This window comes from Dreissena polymorpha, chromosome 14, assembly GCF_020536995.1.
Source record: "Dreissena polymorpha isolate Duluth1 chromosome 14, UMN_Dpol_1.0, whole genome shotgun sequence".
NCBI classification, from domain to species: Eukaryota; Metazoa; Mollusca; class Bivalvia; order Myida; family Dreissenidae; genus Dreissena; species Dreissena polymorpha.
The window spans coordinates 50,719,623-50,736,675 of NC_068368.1; the positions used below are offsets into that span (position 1 = coordinate 50,719,623).

General features: G+C 35.4%; 3 protein-coding genes across 4 annotated transcripts in view; 1 reads left to right on the forward strand and 2 right to left on the reverse strand.

Moving 5' to 3' along the window:
- Positions 1-17,053, forward strand: part of LOC127858961 (uncharacterized) — a 75,501-nt gene that overhangs the window by 44,548 nt on the left and 13,900 nt on the right. The gene's annotated exons all lie outside the window — the stretch shown is intronic.
- The window catches only part of LOC127858964 (neo-calmodulin-like), a 92,818-nt gene that overhangs the window by 36,630 nt on the left and 39,135 nt on the right, over positions 1-17,053 (reverse strand). The gene's annotated exons all lie outside the window — the stretch shown is intronic.
- Positions 1,172-11,217, reverse strand: LOC127858959 (uncharacterized). Its single transcript, XM_052396324.1, has 4 exons — positions 10,938-11,217; positions 6,536-7,219; positions 5,070-5,257; positions 1,172-4,686 (listed from the first exon to the last, which is right to left on the reverse strand). The coding sequence occupies exons 2-4, from the start codon at positions 7,212-7,214 to the stop codon at positions 3,592-3,594; spliced, it is 1,962 nt and encodes a 653-aa protein (XP_052252284.1). The 5' UTR covers positions 7,215-7,219; positions 10,938-11,217; the 3' UTR covers positions 1,172-3,591.

The window sequence follows — 17,053 nt, forward strand, 5'->3', positions numbered from 1 at the left end:
ACTTGTGTCGTCGTTATTTACGTTGTAAAAGCGCTTTTGATTTAAACTCGCCAAGTCCGTCGTGAGGGAAGTCGGCACCGAGCACTTTAAAAAACTATTTTACGGTTTAAAATGATCTCCAAAAAAGACAGACTGATGTTACTTAAAGTTAAACTTACCCGTTTACATACATAGAAGGAATAAATTCGACGAGCGTGTATTCCAGCTTTTTGAAAGTCCAGCCCTCCCGCTCTGGAACTACACAGACTCTTTATAGCTCATAGAACGATTGCGTTGGTCGACTGGGTCGACCGAGTTTACACGGTCTACCAAAAATATGCACACAGACGAATTTAGCATATGTGTAAACAATGGCATTCCGTGTAGAACCAAACCACGGACATTGCTTCAGAAAAGAAATTACATATATTAACTTTATAGGATTAGGACTCGAACCTTAAACCGCGATTAAAAGAAAATATAATAAACGCGAGACAAGTGTTGCTATGGCGAGAAATAAACATTTTTATGATCAAAATCGTTCATCCTAATTCAAAACAAAACTGTAGGTGACCTTATTGTCGAAATTAACTGTGATGTTTATTGTAATTAAAAATGTATGAATATAAAGAATAATGGGACACATCAATATAATAATGCGATCCATATTGAAAGATGGTTTGATTGCATTAAATTATGATAAATTTGACTAGTTCGAAAAGTGAGGGCCTTAATATCTTAATACGCACTCATTTATCATATGTGTAGTCTTTCTTTTGACTTTGTTTAAACAAAGACATAGGTATTAATACCTACACCAGTGGTTACGAGCTATTGATGATAATAGGGTACTAATCGTATATACAGCAATACAAATAGTGACCATTTCGTTCGAATCATATTCAGAGACGATTGTGTCATGAAATTTAGGAAAAGCGATTTCCCCGGTACTAACGCATCACTGCACGTAACATGAGAGTTTAGACGGGTACATATTATAGTTTGGAAAGAAACTTGCTTTCCTGGTTTTTATGTGAAGAAAATTAAGTAGAAGCTAAATGTGTTGTTGGAGTGTTCGTAATTCCTCCAAATTAGAAACTACATTAAAACTTATTATGGAGCTAGACCTAGCATGTTCAAACTCACACACTTATTAATTACAAACAACACACTTGAACTGTTCAAGTCAGTATTATAAGTGTTCAGAACATTTAATTTGGACACATTATCTAATTTAAAAATGTAGATCATACACAGGTTATTAGATAACAATGTAATAACAATACATGCAACAATTAGTTTGTCCAGCAGTCATTTAGATATTGCTTGCAAATATACATTGTCTTTTCTACCTTGTTTTCAAAATCAAATCGTATTTGTTAAAAATCATCCATACATCCTCAATTTGGACACAAATAAAATTACATAAGCAGACATCATTATATTTAACGGCTCTGATATCCGATTGACATTATGCAATTCAATAAGTGATTAATACAAATTAGGTCGTGAAAAACGTTATCAATACAACTAATTCACAACAAAATAAATTTAAAAGTGTACAGTAACATTAATATACAGAAACACATGTATCACAGAAAATAAGTAAACCTGCATAAACAGTGTTGAATTCAATACAAATTCCGACTGCATCGGTTGAACGTACATAAGAAGTATTCGTTATTGACTCATAAATTTAACTTAGGCAAACAGTTGGTCAAAGAATATATCAAGAGGAATGCAAATTTTTAAGCATATGTGTCTTGTTCTGTGAAAGCTGGTCATAGTGCATGTGCGTAAAGTGTCGTCCCAGATAAGCCTGTGCAGTCCGCACAGGCTAATCAGGGACGACACTTTCCGCTTAAATGGTATTTTCCGTTAAAAGGAAGTCCCTTTTTACCGAAAATCTAGTTTAAGCGGAAAGTGTCGTCCCTGATTAGCCTGTGCGGACTGCACAGGCTAATCTGGAACGACACTTTACGCACATACATTAAGCCCAGTTTTCTCAGAACAAGACACATATGTATGCCGGCTTGGTTTGGTTACCAAGGGTCGCAATTGGTCCGTTCATGTAAATGAGCCGGGCTATAGGAAAACCGGGCTTACGTCATGTGCTTAAATTATCGTCCCATTTTAGATTGTGATGTTCAGTCCGGACAGGCTCATCAGGACCGACAAATACCGTTTTGAGCAATTTTTAGTTTAAAAAGATCTCTTCTAAACGAAATACCAGTCCAGGCGGAAAGTGTCCTCAATGATCCCCTGTGGACTGCACAGGCTAATCTGGTACGATCCTTTACTCATATGCATTAAGACAGAAACGGCTCATAAATTATCCTTCATGCTAACTCGGCCATTGCATACAACTATTCCATAACAATATTATGCATATGTTTCCATAATGTTTACCAGTGAAGTGACAGTCACATTGACCGTCTTACTTTTAGCTAAAGCTTCTACTACAAACTTGGTTGTTCTTAAAATATATTTACAACATTTAACAGACAATACCAATATCACAGTACTAACCATTTCAGTATTCAAGCCGCATGTTACAAATCACATATTTATACGATCGATATTTACAAAAGGTTTAACTAGAATTTAACTTATTTAAATCGAAATTAAATAAACATCGATAAATACCAGTACACATGTCATGAACTATTATCAAAATGCAAACCGGGACAATTGTAAAAGTACTTTCAAAACTGAAACAATATCGAGATCGAAAACTGTTCATCCAAAATACCGTTACAAATGAAGAATGAAATAAAATAAATGAATCAAATAACAATTTAATTTATTCAATAAGATAAACCTAAAAGTGTACACATGTACGGCATATGGAATTTCTGCTCCAAGAAACGACATTGGCATTTTATGCCAACAGTTTACATGGGTTAAAGTAATTGAGTTTGATCGTTATTGTACTTGTAAGCAAATCAAACAAGTAATGCGACTAACATGGTGCACTACTATAATTATACAATAATTCGAGATGTATGCACATAATAAACAAACAGTTTTATATAATATATCTAATTCAATAGCATCGTGAATAGATGCCGTACAATTACAATAAAAAAACATCTTTTTATACGAACTAGCTCTGCATTATTTACTCTAATTTTTAAACGCTTAGACTCTTCGAAGAATGCTTTTTAAGAAAAATTTACTCATACGATTCAACGTTATATATTCACATATATTGTCTTAAAATTTGATTTGGGAATACACAACACAACGAAACAGAAACCGGCTAAACGTATAACGGGTGAGGCTATAACCGCTTTTCTAAACAATCAACGGCATATTTATCTAGAGAAAAACCCGTACCGGATTGTATATAACACATGGGAGAGTAAGCGTTTATGGCATTACCTGTAACGTTTGAAAACAACTGTCTGTTATTTACTGTCTGGTAAATATTTCGAAATAAATCACGTGTGCCAATGCACACAAAAACCGTATATAAATTCCGATCATAAACTGTCTGGTTAGAACTTCGAAATAAATCACGTGTGCCAATTCACAAAAAAACGTATATAAACTTCGATCATAAACACCAAATCAATTTAGTATAAATTGTGTTTGTTTCGCAGAATATACCTAAGGGTTGTTCACACTTTTACACAATTGGAAATCATCTTTGTATTTGTCATTCATGTGACGAAGTCCTGCTTGAAGATCAAAGGCCAAATACAGTTTTCTGCTGGATCCATGAGATGAGGCAGAAGCTACACTTTGATTTTGGGTAGCAGCATCACCTGTGCTGTCGCTTATTCCATTGCCTGCAGTATCTACACTGTTTGTTTCGCTGGCTGATGTCATTCGCGAAGGGGTTTTGGCATCAGACTCATGCTGTTTTCCGATTAACATCCCTATTGCATCGATGTAAATTCCTTTTGGAGTGTCGGCACACACCAGAGAACCACTGTCACCCTCAGCAGCGAGTACTCTACTGCTTTCTCCAGCTTCGTCTGTTGTGTCACCATCAGATGCTTCATCAGAATCAAGGTCCTCGAGTCCAATTAATGGTTGGATATTTGCAGTGGCACTTCGATAGTACAAAGGCATTGTTATTTTACCTTTGCCCAATCGGGTCTTCGCTCCCCATAAGTGAACCCGTAAACCATTTAACAACTCCACCTGGTCTTGGTTTTGATAATCATACACCTTGCTATTTGCCTTTTGACCTGTTGAGTCCAATAGGCTGGGTTCTTCAGTTGGTTGAATGTGCAATTTAGCGGCTGCGATATCCAGAGGCTTTAAATATTCTACGTCCATTCTAGGTAGCAGTGTTGTAGCGATCTTTGTTTCTGTTGCGTAAGAAGAAATAAGGTACACATCGCTGCTGTTTTGGTCTTGTAAAACATGATTTGCCGATATCAGACAGCAATTCTTATGTGGTGGATTCCCTTTCCATACGAAGCCACCAAGCGTTCCCCTCCCAACAGCTCGAATGAAACCCCCAGTCTTCACATCGGCGCTTGCAAATCTGCTCATATCTCGCGTGCTAAATATAAAGTTTATACTTTCTTCTTTTATATTCCTCGCGTCAAACACTTTTCTTGTGTCTGATTTTATCTTATTCATTGTTTTTTCATCGTTCATGACGGATGCATCCACAGTTACCACCAGTGTGTCTAACCTGTACCCGACACCGATGATTTGTGGTATCTTCATGGTAAGCTCATTAGCAACCTGTGAAGTATTATACTCAATTTAAAATGCATTTACGGAATTATGTTCTTAATATTGACGCTTTGTTATAAATGATAGAAGATAAGCGTTTTAAATTTTGTAAAATATCTATTACTGACGAATTTAACTATTCGCAATGTCACATGTTATTTATAAAGTTCTAGTAAGCCGTAATGATAGATATGAATTCAACCATGACATTTCTGTTCAGATTCTTGACAATTACTTAATCAATTACTTTACTATGTAAAATTAGTGAAATAAGTGGCCGAGTGATTGAAAGTTAGTTCGATAAATTGTTTAATTGGTCTCTTAAATAACAACTAAAAACCGAAATGTAAGTATGTATCATTAGCAAATATAACGATTACAGAGAAACAAACCTCTTCGTTGACGTTTTTCTCTCGTCTTTGAATTTGAGGACGTTCACTTTCCGGTATTTCGCTTCTTTTATACATCGTACAAATCTCCGAAACGGCATCGAGCAATCTTGGTCTCATGGTTCGGGCCCTTTTCAAGTGCTCTTCGAGGCCAACTCCTTCGTCAAGACTTTTTTCCACGAGGAGATTTGCTGTGAGAAAAACGCAACAAAAAAAATGTTTTGGGCATTAGACGTTAACAATTCACAGACAGGAGATATGGCTGTTTTTCTTTTGTTTATTGTTAATTTAAAAAAAAATGGAAGAAACACTCCAAACATTTGAAAATGACTTTTAAGCATAAGTAATGCAAAATGATGGATTTTCTTTTTTTGCTATTCTTGTTTCAACACTTCTATTTTTGCCAGAAGTTTTAGTAGTGGCCTAATCCCATAATGATCGAGAAGATAAAGGAGTAAGCTTTTTATTAAGAATCTCCGGGTTCAAACCCCGCAATGGTGTAGTAATTAGCAAATGGTTGAAAAGCCACGCAAACTCGTTATCCAACGCATGAGAAGAATACATGTTATACTATAATATTTAGTTTGTTTGCTTAGTTTTAGACACTGCATAACCAAAAATCGGCCGAGATATCATTAAGACAATGATCATGTAGTTTTATTAAGATTCTGCAATATATGTGTGCTTTATAGAGCGTCCTCTAACATTTCTTTAATTTTACATCTTGATTAAGTGTTTGACCACATTTGTCCCAGTGTTGAACTCGGGAAACATATCATCGGGACCGTATTGCATAAAGACTTGGCCTCTAGAGCATTCACAAGGTAAATGTTGACGCCGTTCGACGGTCGACGCATGACGGCCGAAGAACGAAGGACAAATGTGATCACACAAGTTTACCCCTGTGCTCAGGTTAGCTAAAATGCATAATCTACTTGCTCTTTATAAAATGCGTCATCTTCATATCAGTTCTCTCGCCAAATCATAAGCTACCATATATCAACATTTTATATAATGTGCGCATCGCTGCTGATTTAAGATTTCGTAATAAGGTATCAGATTGTGTGATAGTATATATGAAACTCAAACAAGTGTCTATAAATCCGGTATTTTTCACTCGAATAAACAAGAAAACAACACTCACGACTGAGAAAATGTTAAAAATATCAGTTCTGTTTAGGATAGTCATCAGTAGAAATAGGTAAACAAACAAATGGTTTGCAATAATGTTTGTGGATAATTTGAAACAATACGGAAAGGTCTAGTTGTAGCGCGTCAGATTTCGATCCTTTCAGCGTTTGGTTCGAATCCGAATGAATGAATCGTCTTAACCTTATGTTACTATTCAAATTATTTAAGATTATCCCAAATGGTGTAGTTTCGTTAGTAAATACAATAAATAACATACATACGGAATCTGTTAACAAATTTACTATATAGTATTTTCTAAAACATTGTAAAGTATATACCTTCGGTGGTAGAAGATTTGCTACGGCGAAATGTCACACTCCCCATGACCTTTACGGGTGTGGAAGGTGAACACTTATTTCTGTTTTCCAAACATCGTCCTAGTTTTTGTGTATAATCGTCCGCTTCAGCACAATGTGCGATGCAATGTAAAATCTCAGTCCTGTTACGCATGTAAGAGAAAACATATCTCGCTAACATTTCATTGATATCTTCTTTACACGATTTCTTATTTGAAACACAAATGTATGTGTCCTCGTATCTCGACCATTTCGAATCTGGAATAGGACGACCGGAAATGTAGACAATCATATTCCCAAAGTAGTCTTGTGGGACGTTTTTCTCCGTGTATTTTGTGACATAAATTGTAGGCAATCTTTCATTTTCGGTCAGATCGGCAAATTGTGTCTTTGCCTGTTCTTGATTCATGGTTTCGAACTTAGTAGGATCTGGCATAGATTTAGGGGAGAGCTCGTCTGCTTCTATCAGTACATCAACGTGCGATTCTAATATGTTCACCGAAACATCTCCAAATATTGGCAGATGTGGTTCACCTGACAGCCCGCACTCACTGATCAGTCTGGAGTACTTCTTGTACGCTCTTTTGATCTCCTCGGTGGCATATTTGTAACGCGGGTACAGCTCTTTCCCAAGTCGGTATTGACGCAATCGTTCCGCCATATTGTCTAAAAGCAACAACAACAACATGTTATGTATATACCTTTGTCACTTATAAATATATGTAATAGGGAAACTACGGTATTATACCCGCCTTGAGTATCTCCACATGTAACAACCAAGCCACAATTGAACATAACTGATCAGGATCTACAAAACAGGTAGTTTTAAACTGACTGGAGACTCAGAGCTTGTTGTCTCCGTGATTCTTTACAATACAATAAACAAAACACAAACAAAACCAAGCAGTGAAAATAAGCAGCACGGTCTTACATATTACCGATTAGCCTAAATTAAACAGTTTTTATAGTGTCATGTCTCGTACCTGTCTATTTCAGTTATGTTATTATTTATTCTAATTTAATACAACAAAAACATCAATTTTAAATATTGAATTGAATATCAAAATAAATACAGATGTAAACCACATTAAGTAATAATCAAGTATAATACTAGTAGCATCCGAAGGAAACAATGTCTGTCAATGCCATTTCGCAAATGTGTAATCATATTGATTGCGAAATTGCGACAATGATTAACTGTTAACCAAAATTCGTTGCATAATTGTTGAAACGAGTTTCTCGGGTTCTACCGAATATAGGATCCCACTCTGTATTCATTATCTTTATTCTAACAATAGCACATGCTAAATTGCTAATTTGTAATGGATCTACACTTGAAAAGGAAGAATTGTTCACATTATCATTAAATCTATTTGCTACCATCCCTTCAAATAATCGGTTGGCGATATTCCAACTACGGGATATCTTCTTATGCATAAATAACATAATGGTTGCAATTTTTTTAGTGAAAAAATATGGCGTGTCCAACGTTTAAATAAGAGGGCCAAGATGGCTCTAGTTCGCTCACCTTTTTGAACTCAACCAACATACATGTATCATTAAGACAAACGTTTTGACAAAGTTACTTGAAGATTGGGCATGAAATGTGACTTCTACAGTGTTAAAAAGGTTTTTCTTTTTTTGACCTAGTGACCTAATTTTTGACCCAGCATGACACAGTTTCGAACTCAATCGATATATCATTGGGACGAATCTTCTGATCAAGTTTCATGAAGACCGGACAAGAAATGTGTCCTCTAGAGTGTTTACAATATTTCTCTACAGCCAAATAAGGAAAACTGCCCCGCCCACTGGCAGCCATGTTTTTCAACGGACCGGAACCACTTTTGAACTAAACCAACATATCATTAAGACCAACATTTTGACATAGTTACATGAAGATTGGGCATAAAATGTGACTTCCACAGTGTTTTCAAGTTTTTTTCTTTTTTTGACCTGGTGACCTAGTTTTTGACCCGGCACGACCCAGTTTCAAATTCGACCGAGATTTCATTGGGACAAAGCTTCTGACCAAGTTTCATGAAGATTGGACAATAAGTGTGGCCTCTAGAGTGTTTACGAACAAATGTGGACGGACGGACGGACAGACGACGGACAAAGACTGGTCACAAAAGCAATCAAGTGAGCTAAAAATTAATATATATTTCAATATGTATGACTTTGTACGTGGTTTAGTGTTGCTTTCACATCACTTTTTTATTGTAAAATATATATGTAAATGTCATATTTACTTTTGTAAACTACAAATATTTATATTTGAAAATGTTATGTTTATATGGTAAAACTATTTTTGTTTCCTCGTTCGTTCACAAATGCGTGCACTATTTCCATAATCATGTGGTAAAATTATGATATTTGTGTTCTATGTCAAATTCCGATAAGAAATCTAGAAATTAATATCGCGATCTTACCGCGGCCTCGCAAAATCTGTTGCTTTAATAAACCTGATTTATTTTATGGTTGAAAATGGAAAACACGTATCAAAATCTCCTATTCAATTAACATATCTTTTTATTCGCTCAAAGCCTTTTGAACATACACATAAAAAATATGCATTTCATACGCAAGAAATAATGTTCAGTGACATAAACTTCATTAACTTTCATTAGACAAGATGCACGTGAAAAATTATATTTTTGGTGGCCTGGGACTCTAAGCCCTGATATAAACAATACATGTGTCCATTCTTAACTGGACACAACATTCATACTATAAATTCTTAATAAATTTAAGAACAAACTCAAATGGCAACAAGGTCCGATAAAGATATTTTTTTTCGAATTTGTTTAGGAACCAAATTATAATCGATCGAATGAAAGCTAAATGTTATTGTTTTCATGTTTTTCTACTCATTCTGAACTGTTAATCTTTATTTCTATGTTGTATATAAATAAATATTACTGGAAAAGACCAAACATGATACAATTTATTGAAATAATGCAATCGGATAATACAAGTACCAACAGAAACTTAGCTATGTATGTACACAAAGCATTTAGTCAAAGAAACCTGTATAAATATTATTATGATCAATTGTATAATATATATTATAATGCATTACTCAAACATGACTTCTCGCTCTCTACTCTAGTAGATTCATCTTTGTTGTTGTGATGTTACCGTTATAGCATTGATTATGAAATAGATTCTAAATGTTGTAATCCAAACAAAAAATGTGTCCTTGACCTTTTCATGTATTGATACATGTACTTTATTTAACAAATTATGAAATTCATTACTGATCACATGTCATGCCTTTATATATGTTACTATGTTTTTGATCACGTGTACTCATGGACTGTTTGTCTATTGTATATATTAAATAAACCTTAAAACCTTATGAAAACAATTTATTTACTAATATGCATTGAACATTTACATTCAAACATCGATAATTTACTAAGGAAATAAAGTAAAATCAGTCATATAACAATAATAATATTCATTTTTTTGGTTTTCATTAATGTTTTAGATGTGTTTAAAAAGGTAATAATATGGAATATTCTCTCTTCAACATATGCTTAATAAAAACAACCAAGAAACGATTGCTAGATCGGCATAATAATTTCACAATCTGAAATCTTGGGTGGCATCTCGCATTATTATTATTATTATAACTACATCGCATCGTTATAACATGGTCATTCATCGTATTTTCGCAATCTCTGATCGTGATATTGCTACATATATAACCTCTTTGTGAGCTCACAAAGTACAATGCGAGATCACCAGCTTATTTTCGCAATCATGCATCTTCTTTTCACATTGTTTGTCATAAGATATATAATGGGTGACAGCGATAAAAAAGATTCGAATACTAAAGTGCGAAATTGCGGTATTAATTATGTAATATCTCACCATGATCTCCTTAAATCGTGTTCTCGCGAGTGTAATCCTGATGTCGAAAGTGCAAAGGAGCGAGTGACAGTAGGGGACTACCGTACTATGTGGAGCGAGTGACAGTAGGGGACTACCGTACTATGTGGAGCGAGTGACAGTATGGGACTACCGTACTATGTCGTATATGATGGCCATTAAATTATACTCTTCATTGCAATCAATAACGGTATTACTGACTCAATAACGTTGACTCAATGACATCTATTTATAGAGTGATATCAATGTTGAAAATAAATACATATATAATCTCGCTTTAGCAAACATAAATAGAAATATAGAATTTTATAACATCTTATAATATTTTGTTAGCATTACAAATATTTGCGTTTTAAATGTATATATTTATTAGTCTCAAGCTGAAGTTAAACATAAACAACTTTAACAACCGAACATTATTGATATTATTTTATCTCGCAATTCTCTTTTTTTTAAACGTTGTAGAATTTAGGTACGAACTATTTACCTTATGTCTGAGTCCTCATAAACATATACCGCTCGATAAGCTGAATATTTCCTGAGTGTTGATGACTCTAATTGTCGGTTTCTTAAACACAAATTATACGTTTAAACGATTTAAATGAACAACACGGACGAATTTTGAGCACTTGTTTTTGTGTATATAGACAACTCACTAAATCGTTAATTTCAAACTTCGTACTGACATTTAAACAGAACGTTCTCCTTTTCAAGATAACACTTTGTGATATATGGCCGCCATATCGAGCCCTGGTTGGTTAAAACCACGTGACCGTGCGTTGTTTTACCGAGCTGGGTTAAACTTTTCCGCTGCAGAATGCAAGGAAGTAAATTAGATCACCGGTCTCTATGCTTGTGCAAAGTTTATAACTCGCTAAACACGTATCGTTGTCGCGGACGGCCAGGTCACTAACAATTTGTTTCGTTATCATTTTGCGCAAATATGTCAATAGAGAACATTGGATGTTTTTAATACAATACAATCGTTATTGTTGTTATAACATAAAATGGACGAATTAAATAAAATCCCAATCTCATTATTCTCCGCTTTCAGATTTAAGAATACAACTCCCTGAATCTGAAATATAATATTATGCGATAATCTTCTTAACTCATCAAATTTATGTGTATTTGTTCTTCACAGAGTTTATTTATGAATTAAGGGTATATTTACTTAAAGTCCGGTTATGCTTAGCGTTGCAGTCAAGGCTGCATTGCATATATAACATCTTGCAAACAAAACATTTCATCTGATAATCATTCCAAGTATTGAAGAATGACAGTGGTTCAATAATAGTAAATAACTCAAAATAGGTAGTAATCGCTGCGAACAGAGGTTTGGAACTTTGCACTGCAAAAATGAAAAAGGGCGTCTTCGTTACAAGTACTGAAAATTTATACTCATACCTATTTAAACGATTCTGTGTGGCCAAGTCCAAATCACATTTACTTTAAGAAATCGTAGCATTCCATTCACCATTAAAAAGCGTAGTAAAATAGTATGTATCGTCATGTTATGATTTTTTGTAATTATTGTTCTGCAGGGAAATTAATGGATAGCATTTAACCATGAAATTAATAACAACATTGTGTTGCCTGTTGTTTACTTTAAATATCACTCTGTTGAAAGAGAATTAATTTCACCATGCTCTTGTTTCCTGTAGCAAATTGAATAGATGTTTTGACATTTAAAATAGCTGTTAGAATAAGCTTTGTTTTAGTTCAGTTAAATTTTAGGTTTTATAGAGAAAGCAGCATAGACATGGAAATATTTTATAGCAATAATAGGAATAATAGAAAAGAGGTGTTTTAATGCTTTATATGAAAAGTAAAGTATATTGTGAAATATTTAAATAACTATAGTGTAATAAAAGTATAATATAGTTGAAAAGTGCAATAGTGTGTGTTTATTATTTTTCCTGAGGCGGATTTAAATAGAACCCTATAGAACAATTTGGTAGCAGAGCGAGGTTTGCCTATTTCTACATCTCACAATGGATGACAAAGAAGATGAAGACACCCCTCAAGAGGCCCCTCAGGAGAATTTGGTAGAATTAAAAGTGAAGAAATCACGATGTAAAGCAGCATTCACAAGGGCGCGTAATAAAATGAAAGACATTTTAAGCGATGATACGCCAAATAAAGATCTTTCGAAAGAGTCTCTTGACAAGGTTGAAGAGGCTATGGACATGGCAGTGCAAAGTGTTCAAGACTTAGCCTTAGTGGTTAAAGATTCAACAGAATTGGCAAGTACTTTGAATGAAATTGACATTTTTGAAAAACAGTATGATGACCTCGTAAGTTTATATGATGAAGCTTTCACAGTAAGCTTCAAGTCTGACCACAAAGTAAGCTCCAAGTCTGACAACAAAGTAAGCTCCGAGTCTGACCACAAAGTAAGCTCCAAGTCTGACCAAGATCATGAATCAAACCATGAAGACGGCAGTAAATCAGATTCCGCATTAGGCAAAGACATGTGGAAACAACTTCTAAGAGTAAAGATTCCCGTGTTCACTGGTGACAAAACAAAGTACCCTGCATGGAAGGCAGCTTTTCAAGCATGTATTGACGAATCGCCAAGTACCCCACAGTACAAACTTCTGCAATTACGTCAGTACCTAGGTGGCGAAGCGCTACATTCTATTGAAAATCTGGGACATTCGAAAGAGGCATATAATGCTGCAAAGGAAAGGCTTGACAGGAAATATGGTGGTACCAAAAGAGTAGTGAACCAATTCTTAGATGAGTTAGAGAATTTCCAGCCATTAAAGAATGAATCACCTAAAGAACTTGAAAAATTCGCTGATTTACTTGACATTGCAGTTATTAACTTAAAGGAAGTAAACCATCTTCATGATCTTGAAGGAGGATCGTTATACCACCGTTTGTTAAAGAAACTGCCACAAACCATGTTAACACGCTATATGAGAACACTCCATGAAAAATCGTTACCAGACTCTGTTGAAACATTGAGAACGTTTGTGAATGAAGAGACGGAATATGCAGTTCATGCAAATGAGACTATTTATGGTCTGACACACCAAGAAAACCCGCGAATGAAACCCCCAAAGACCTTCTTCCTAAAAACAGACGCAAGGCAAAAACAATCTGTTAAATGTCAAATTTGCAGAAAAAATCACAATGTATGGGAATGCATGAAATTCAAGGCTATGAATGTAGAAGAACGATGGAAACAAGCAAAAGATGCTGGACTTTGCTTCAGATGCCTTAAAGGTAATCATATGGGGAAAGAATGTAGATTAAAGGGACAGTGTGGAATAAAAAGTTGCACAAAGACACACAACAGACTATTACATAGAGATGTTTTGAATGTTAATGCTAATGCATTTCACCCAGTACCACAAGAAGATGTCTCGAAGACATATAGTGCCCATAATAGATCAAGTATTGCTCTGAGAACCATTCCGGTAGTAGTATCAGCAGGCAATCGTGAATTAGTCATCAATGCATTGTTAGATGACGGGAGTACAACGTCTTATCTAAACGAAGATGTTGCATGTGAATTACAACTCCAAGGTGAAAGAAAAAACATTGAAGTAAGTGTGATGAATGGAAAATCAGATAGATTCAGCACTATGAATGTTATGTTCAAACTCCAGAGCTTAAATAGAAAATATGAACTTTCAATGGAAGCACAAACAACAAGAAATGTAACTGGAAAACTTCAAACAGTGAATTGGCAAATAATGAAAGAGCAGTGGCCACATCTTAAAGACATACCATTCCCAAGTACTGGTAGAAAGAAGAAGATAGATTTACTGATAGGTCTTGACTATGCGCACCTTCATAGGTCACTTGGAGAGATAGTAGGTGGTGATGGTGAACCAGTGGCTAGATTGACACCACTTGGATGGACATGTGTTGGGCCAATAAATAGAGAAAATAATCATCATAGCACCAGCATGTTTGTGTTTCATGCTAATAATACCTTGGAGATTTCATTGAAACAGTTTTGGGAACTTGAAAGTGAAACGGAGTGTAACCAAATGTCACTAGAAGACAAGAAAGTGCAGGTTAAAATAGAAAACAGTATTGAACACAAAGACAATAGATACATAGTTCCATTGCCATGGAAATCAGATAAAGAAACATTACCTGACAACTATAGTAGTGCCTTAAACAGACTATATGGTACTGAGAAAAAATTGAAGAAATCTCCTGAATTGAAGCGGGAGTATAGTGATATTATAAGGAAATATGAAGAGAAAGGCTTTATTAAGAAGGTTGAAAGAAAAGACAATGAAAAAGGATGGTATTTGCCACATTTTGCTGTAGTGAGGCCAGAAAAGGAGACAACAAAAGTTCGCATTGTGTTTGATGCATCATCTAAACATGAAGGCACAAGTTTGAATGAGTACATAAGTACAGGTCCAAAATTGCAAAGAGAACTGTTTGATGTGTTGATAAGGTTCAGAAAAAATCAGATCGCAGTTGTCTGTGACATAGCGGAGATGTATTTGAAAGTTGGCCTAGCAAGTGAGGATCAAAAATACCAAAGATTCCTATGGAGAGAATCACCAGAAAGCCCCATCGAAACATTTGAATTCACACGTTTAGTGTTTGGAGTTAACTCATCACCATATCTAGCCCAGTATGTATCTCAACATAATGCTGTGCTCCATGCTGACATATATCCGATGGCGGCTGAGACAATTCTGAAGTCTACTTACATGGACGATAGCATGGATTCTACGAAAAACGTGACAGAGGGAATAGAACTATGTAGACAATTGAGAGAGCTGTGGCAGAAAGCTGATATGCATGCTAGAAAGTGGATTTCAAATTCACGAGAAGTGTTAGAAACAATACCAGAAGAAGATAGAGCAGCAGAAATAGATTTAGGAACAGGAAATCTGCCAACAACTAAAGCTCTTGGAATATCCTGGCAAGCAAATCATGATGAATTTATATTCAAAGTCGGTGACGAAATGACCATGCCTGATGAAATCACAAAGAGAAATGTATTGAAAACTGTTTGTAGGATATTTGATCCTTTAGGTTTTTTAGCGCCATATGTAGTGCGAGGTAAACAAATCATGCAAGACATCTGGTTAAGTGGGGTTGACTGGGATGAAAACGTGAGAGAAGCAGAGAAGTTGAATTTTGAAAGGTGGTTCGAAGAACTTAAACATTTAGATAAGATCAAGATTCCACGATGTCTCAAAAACGAAAATAATGAAACACAGCTGAAGTCAATGTCAATTCATACATTTGTAGATGCGTCATCAATTGCATATGGAGCAGTAACATATTTGAGATGTGAGTATGAAAATGACGATGTGACTGTACGCTTTGTAGCTGCAAAAAGTCGTGTTGCTCCCATAGAATTTACTAGTATCCCAAGACTTGAACTACTTGCAGCAACACTTGGTTTAAAACTGACATCAAGGATTTGCAAAACTCTTCAAATAGAAATCAAACAAGTAACATTTTGGTCGGACAGCATGAATGTCATATATTGGATACGAAATAACAGCAGACAATTCAAAACATTTGTTGCAAACAGAATTGGTGAAATTCACAGAGTAACAAATCCAAGTCAATGGAGATATGTTCCAACAAACGAAAACCCAGCAGACTATGTGTCAAGAGGTTTACCTGTTAACAGTCTTGCTGTTGCGAACAATCGGTGGGAAGGCCCCAGCTTCCTAAAAGAAAGTGAAACCGAATGGCCAAAGAGCAAAATTGATGTGGGTAATGATGGAAAACTTGAAATGCGAAAAACAGCACAAACACATTTGCGTACATTTTTTTGTTTCACAAGAAGAGTGGAGACTTAGCCCGGAAAGATATTCAAATTGGACAAAACTTGTTAGAATTCGAGCATGGGTCATTAGATTTGTTGAAAACTGCAAAATGAAGAAAGAAGATCGAGTCAGTGGGCCATTAAATGTGGTCGAAATTGAAGAAAGCAAGACTGAAATGATCAAAGAGACACAGAGAAGATATTTTGCAGAAGAGTATGATGAACTTAGTAAGAATCAGAAAGTAGGAATTTCCAGCAAACTGATCAAACTGAATCCAAGATTAGACACCGAAGGGGTGATGAGAAGTGACAGTAGATTAAAGTACTCTGAATTTCTTCCGTATGACACTAAATATCCTGTGTTACTACCCAGAAAGAGTCCAGTTACAGAGTTAATAGTGAAAGATGCCCATGTAAAGAACAATCATAGCGGAACAAACCAAACACTCTCTGATCTTTCAGTGAAATACTGGATTGTAGCTGCTAGAGAACAAATAAGAGACTGGGAAAACAAGTGTTCTGAATGCAAACGGAGGAAAGGCCATCCAAATGATCAAATCATGGCACCTCTACCAAAAGTGAGAACAAGAGTAACCATGCGTGCATTTAGTAATGTCGCAGTAGACTTTGGTGGTCCATACATTACAATCCAGGGAAGGGGAACAAGACGAGCAAAGAGATATCTCTGTCTATTTACATGCTTATCAACACGGGCAGTGCACCTAGAAATAGCCTTTGGTCTCGACACAAACGCATTCTTGAATGCATTCTACAGAATGGTGAATATGAGAGGTTTACCAGTTTCAGTGTATTCTGACAATGGCACTAACTTTGTC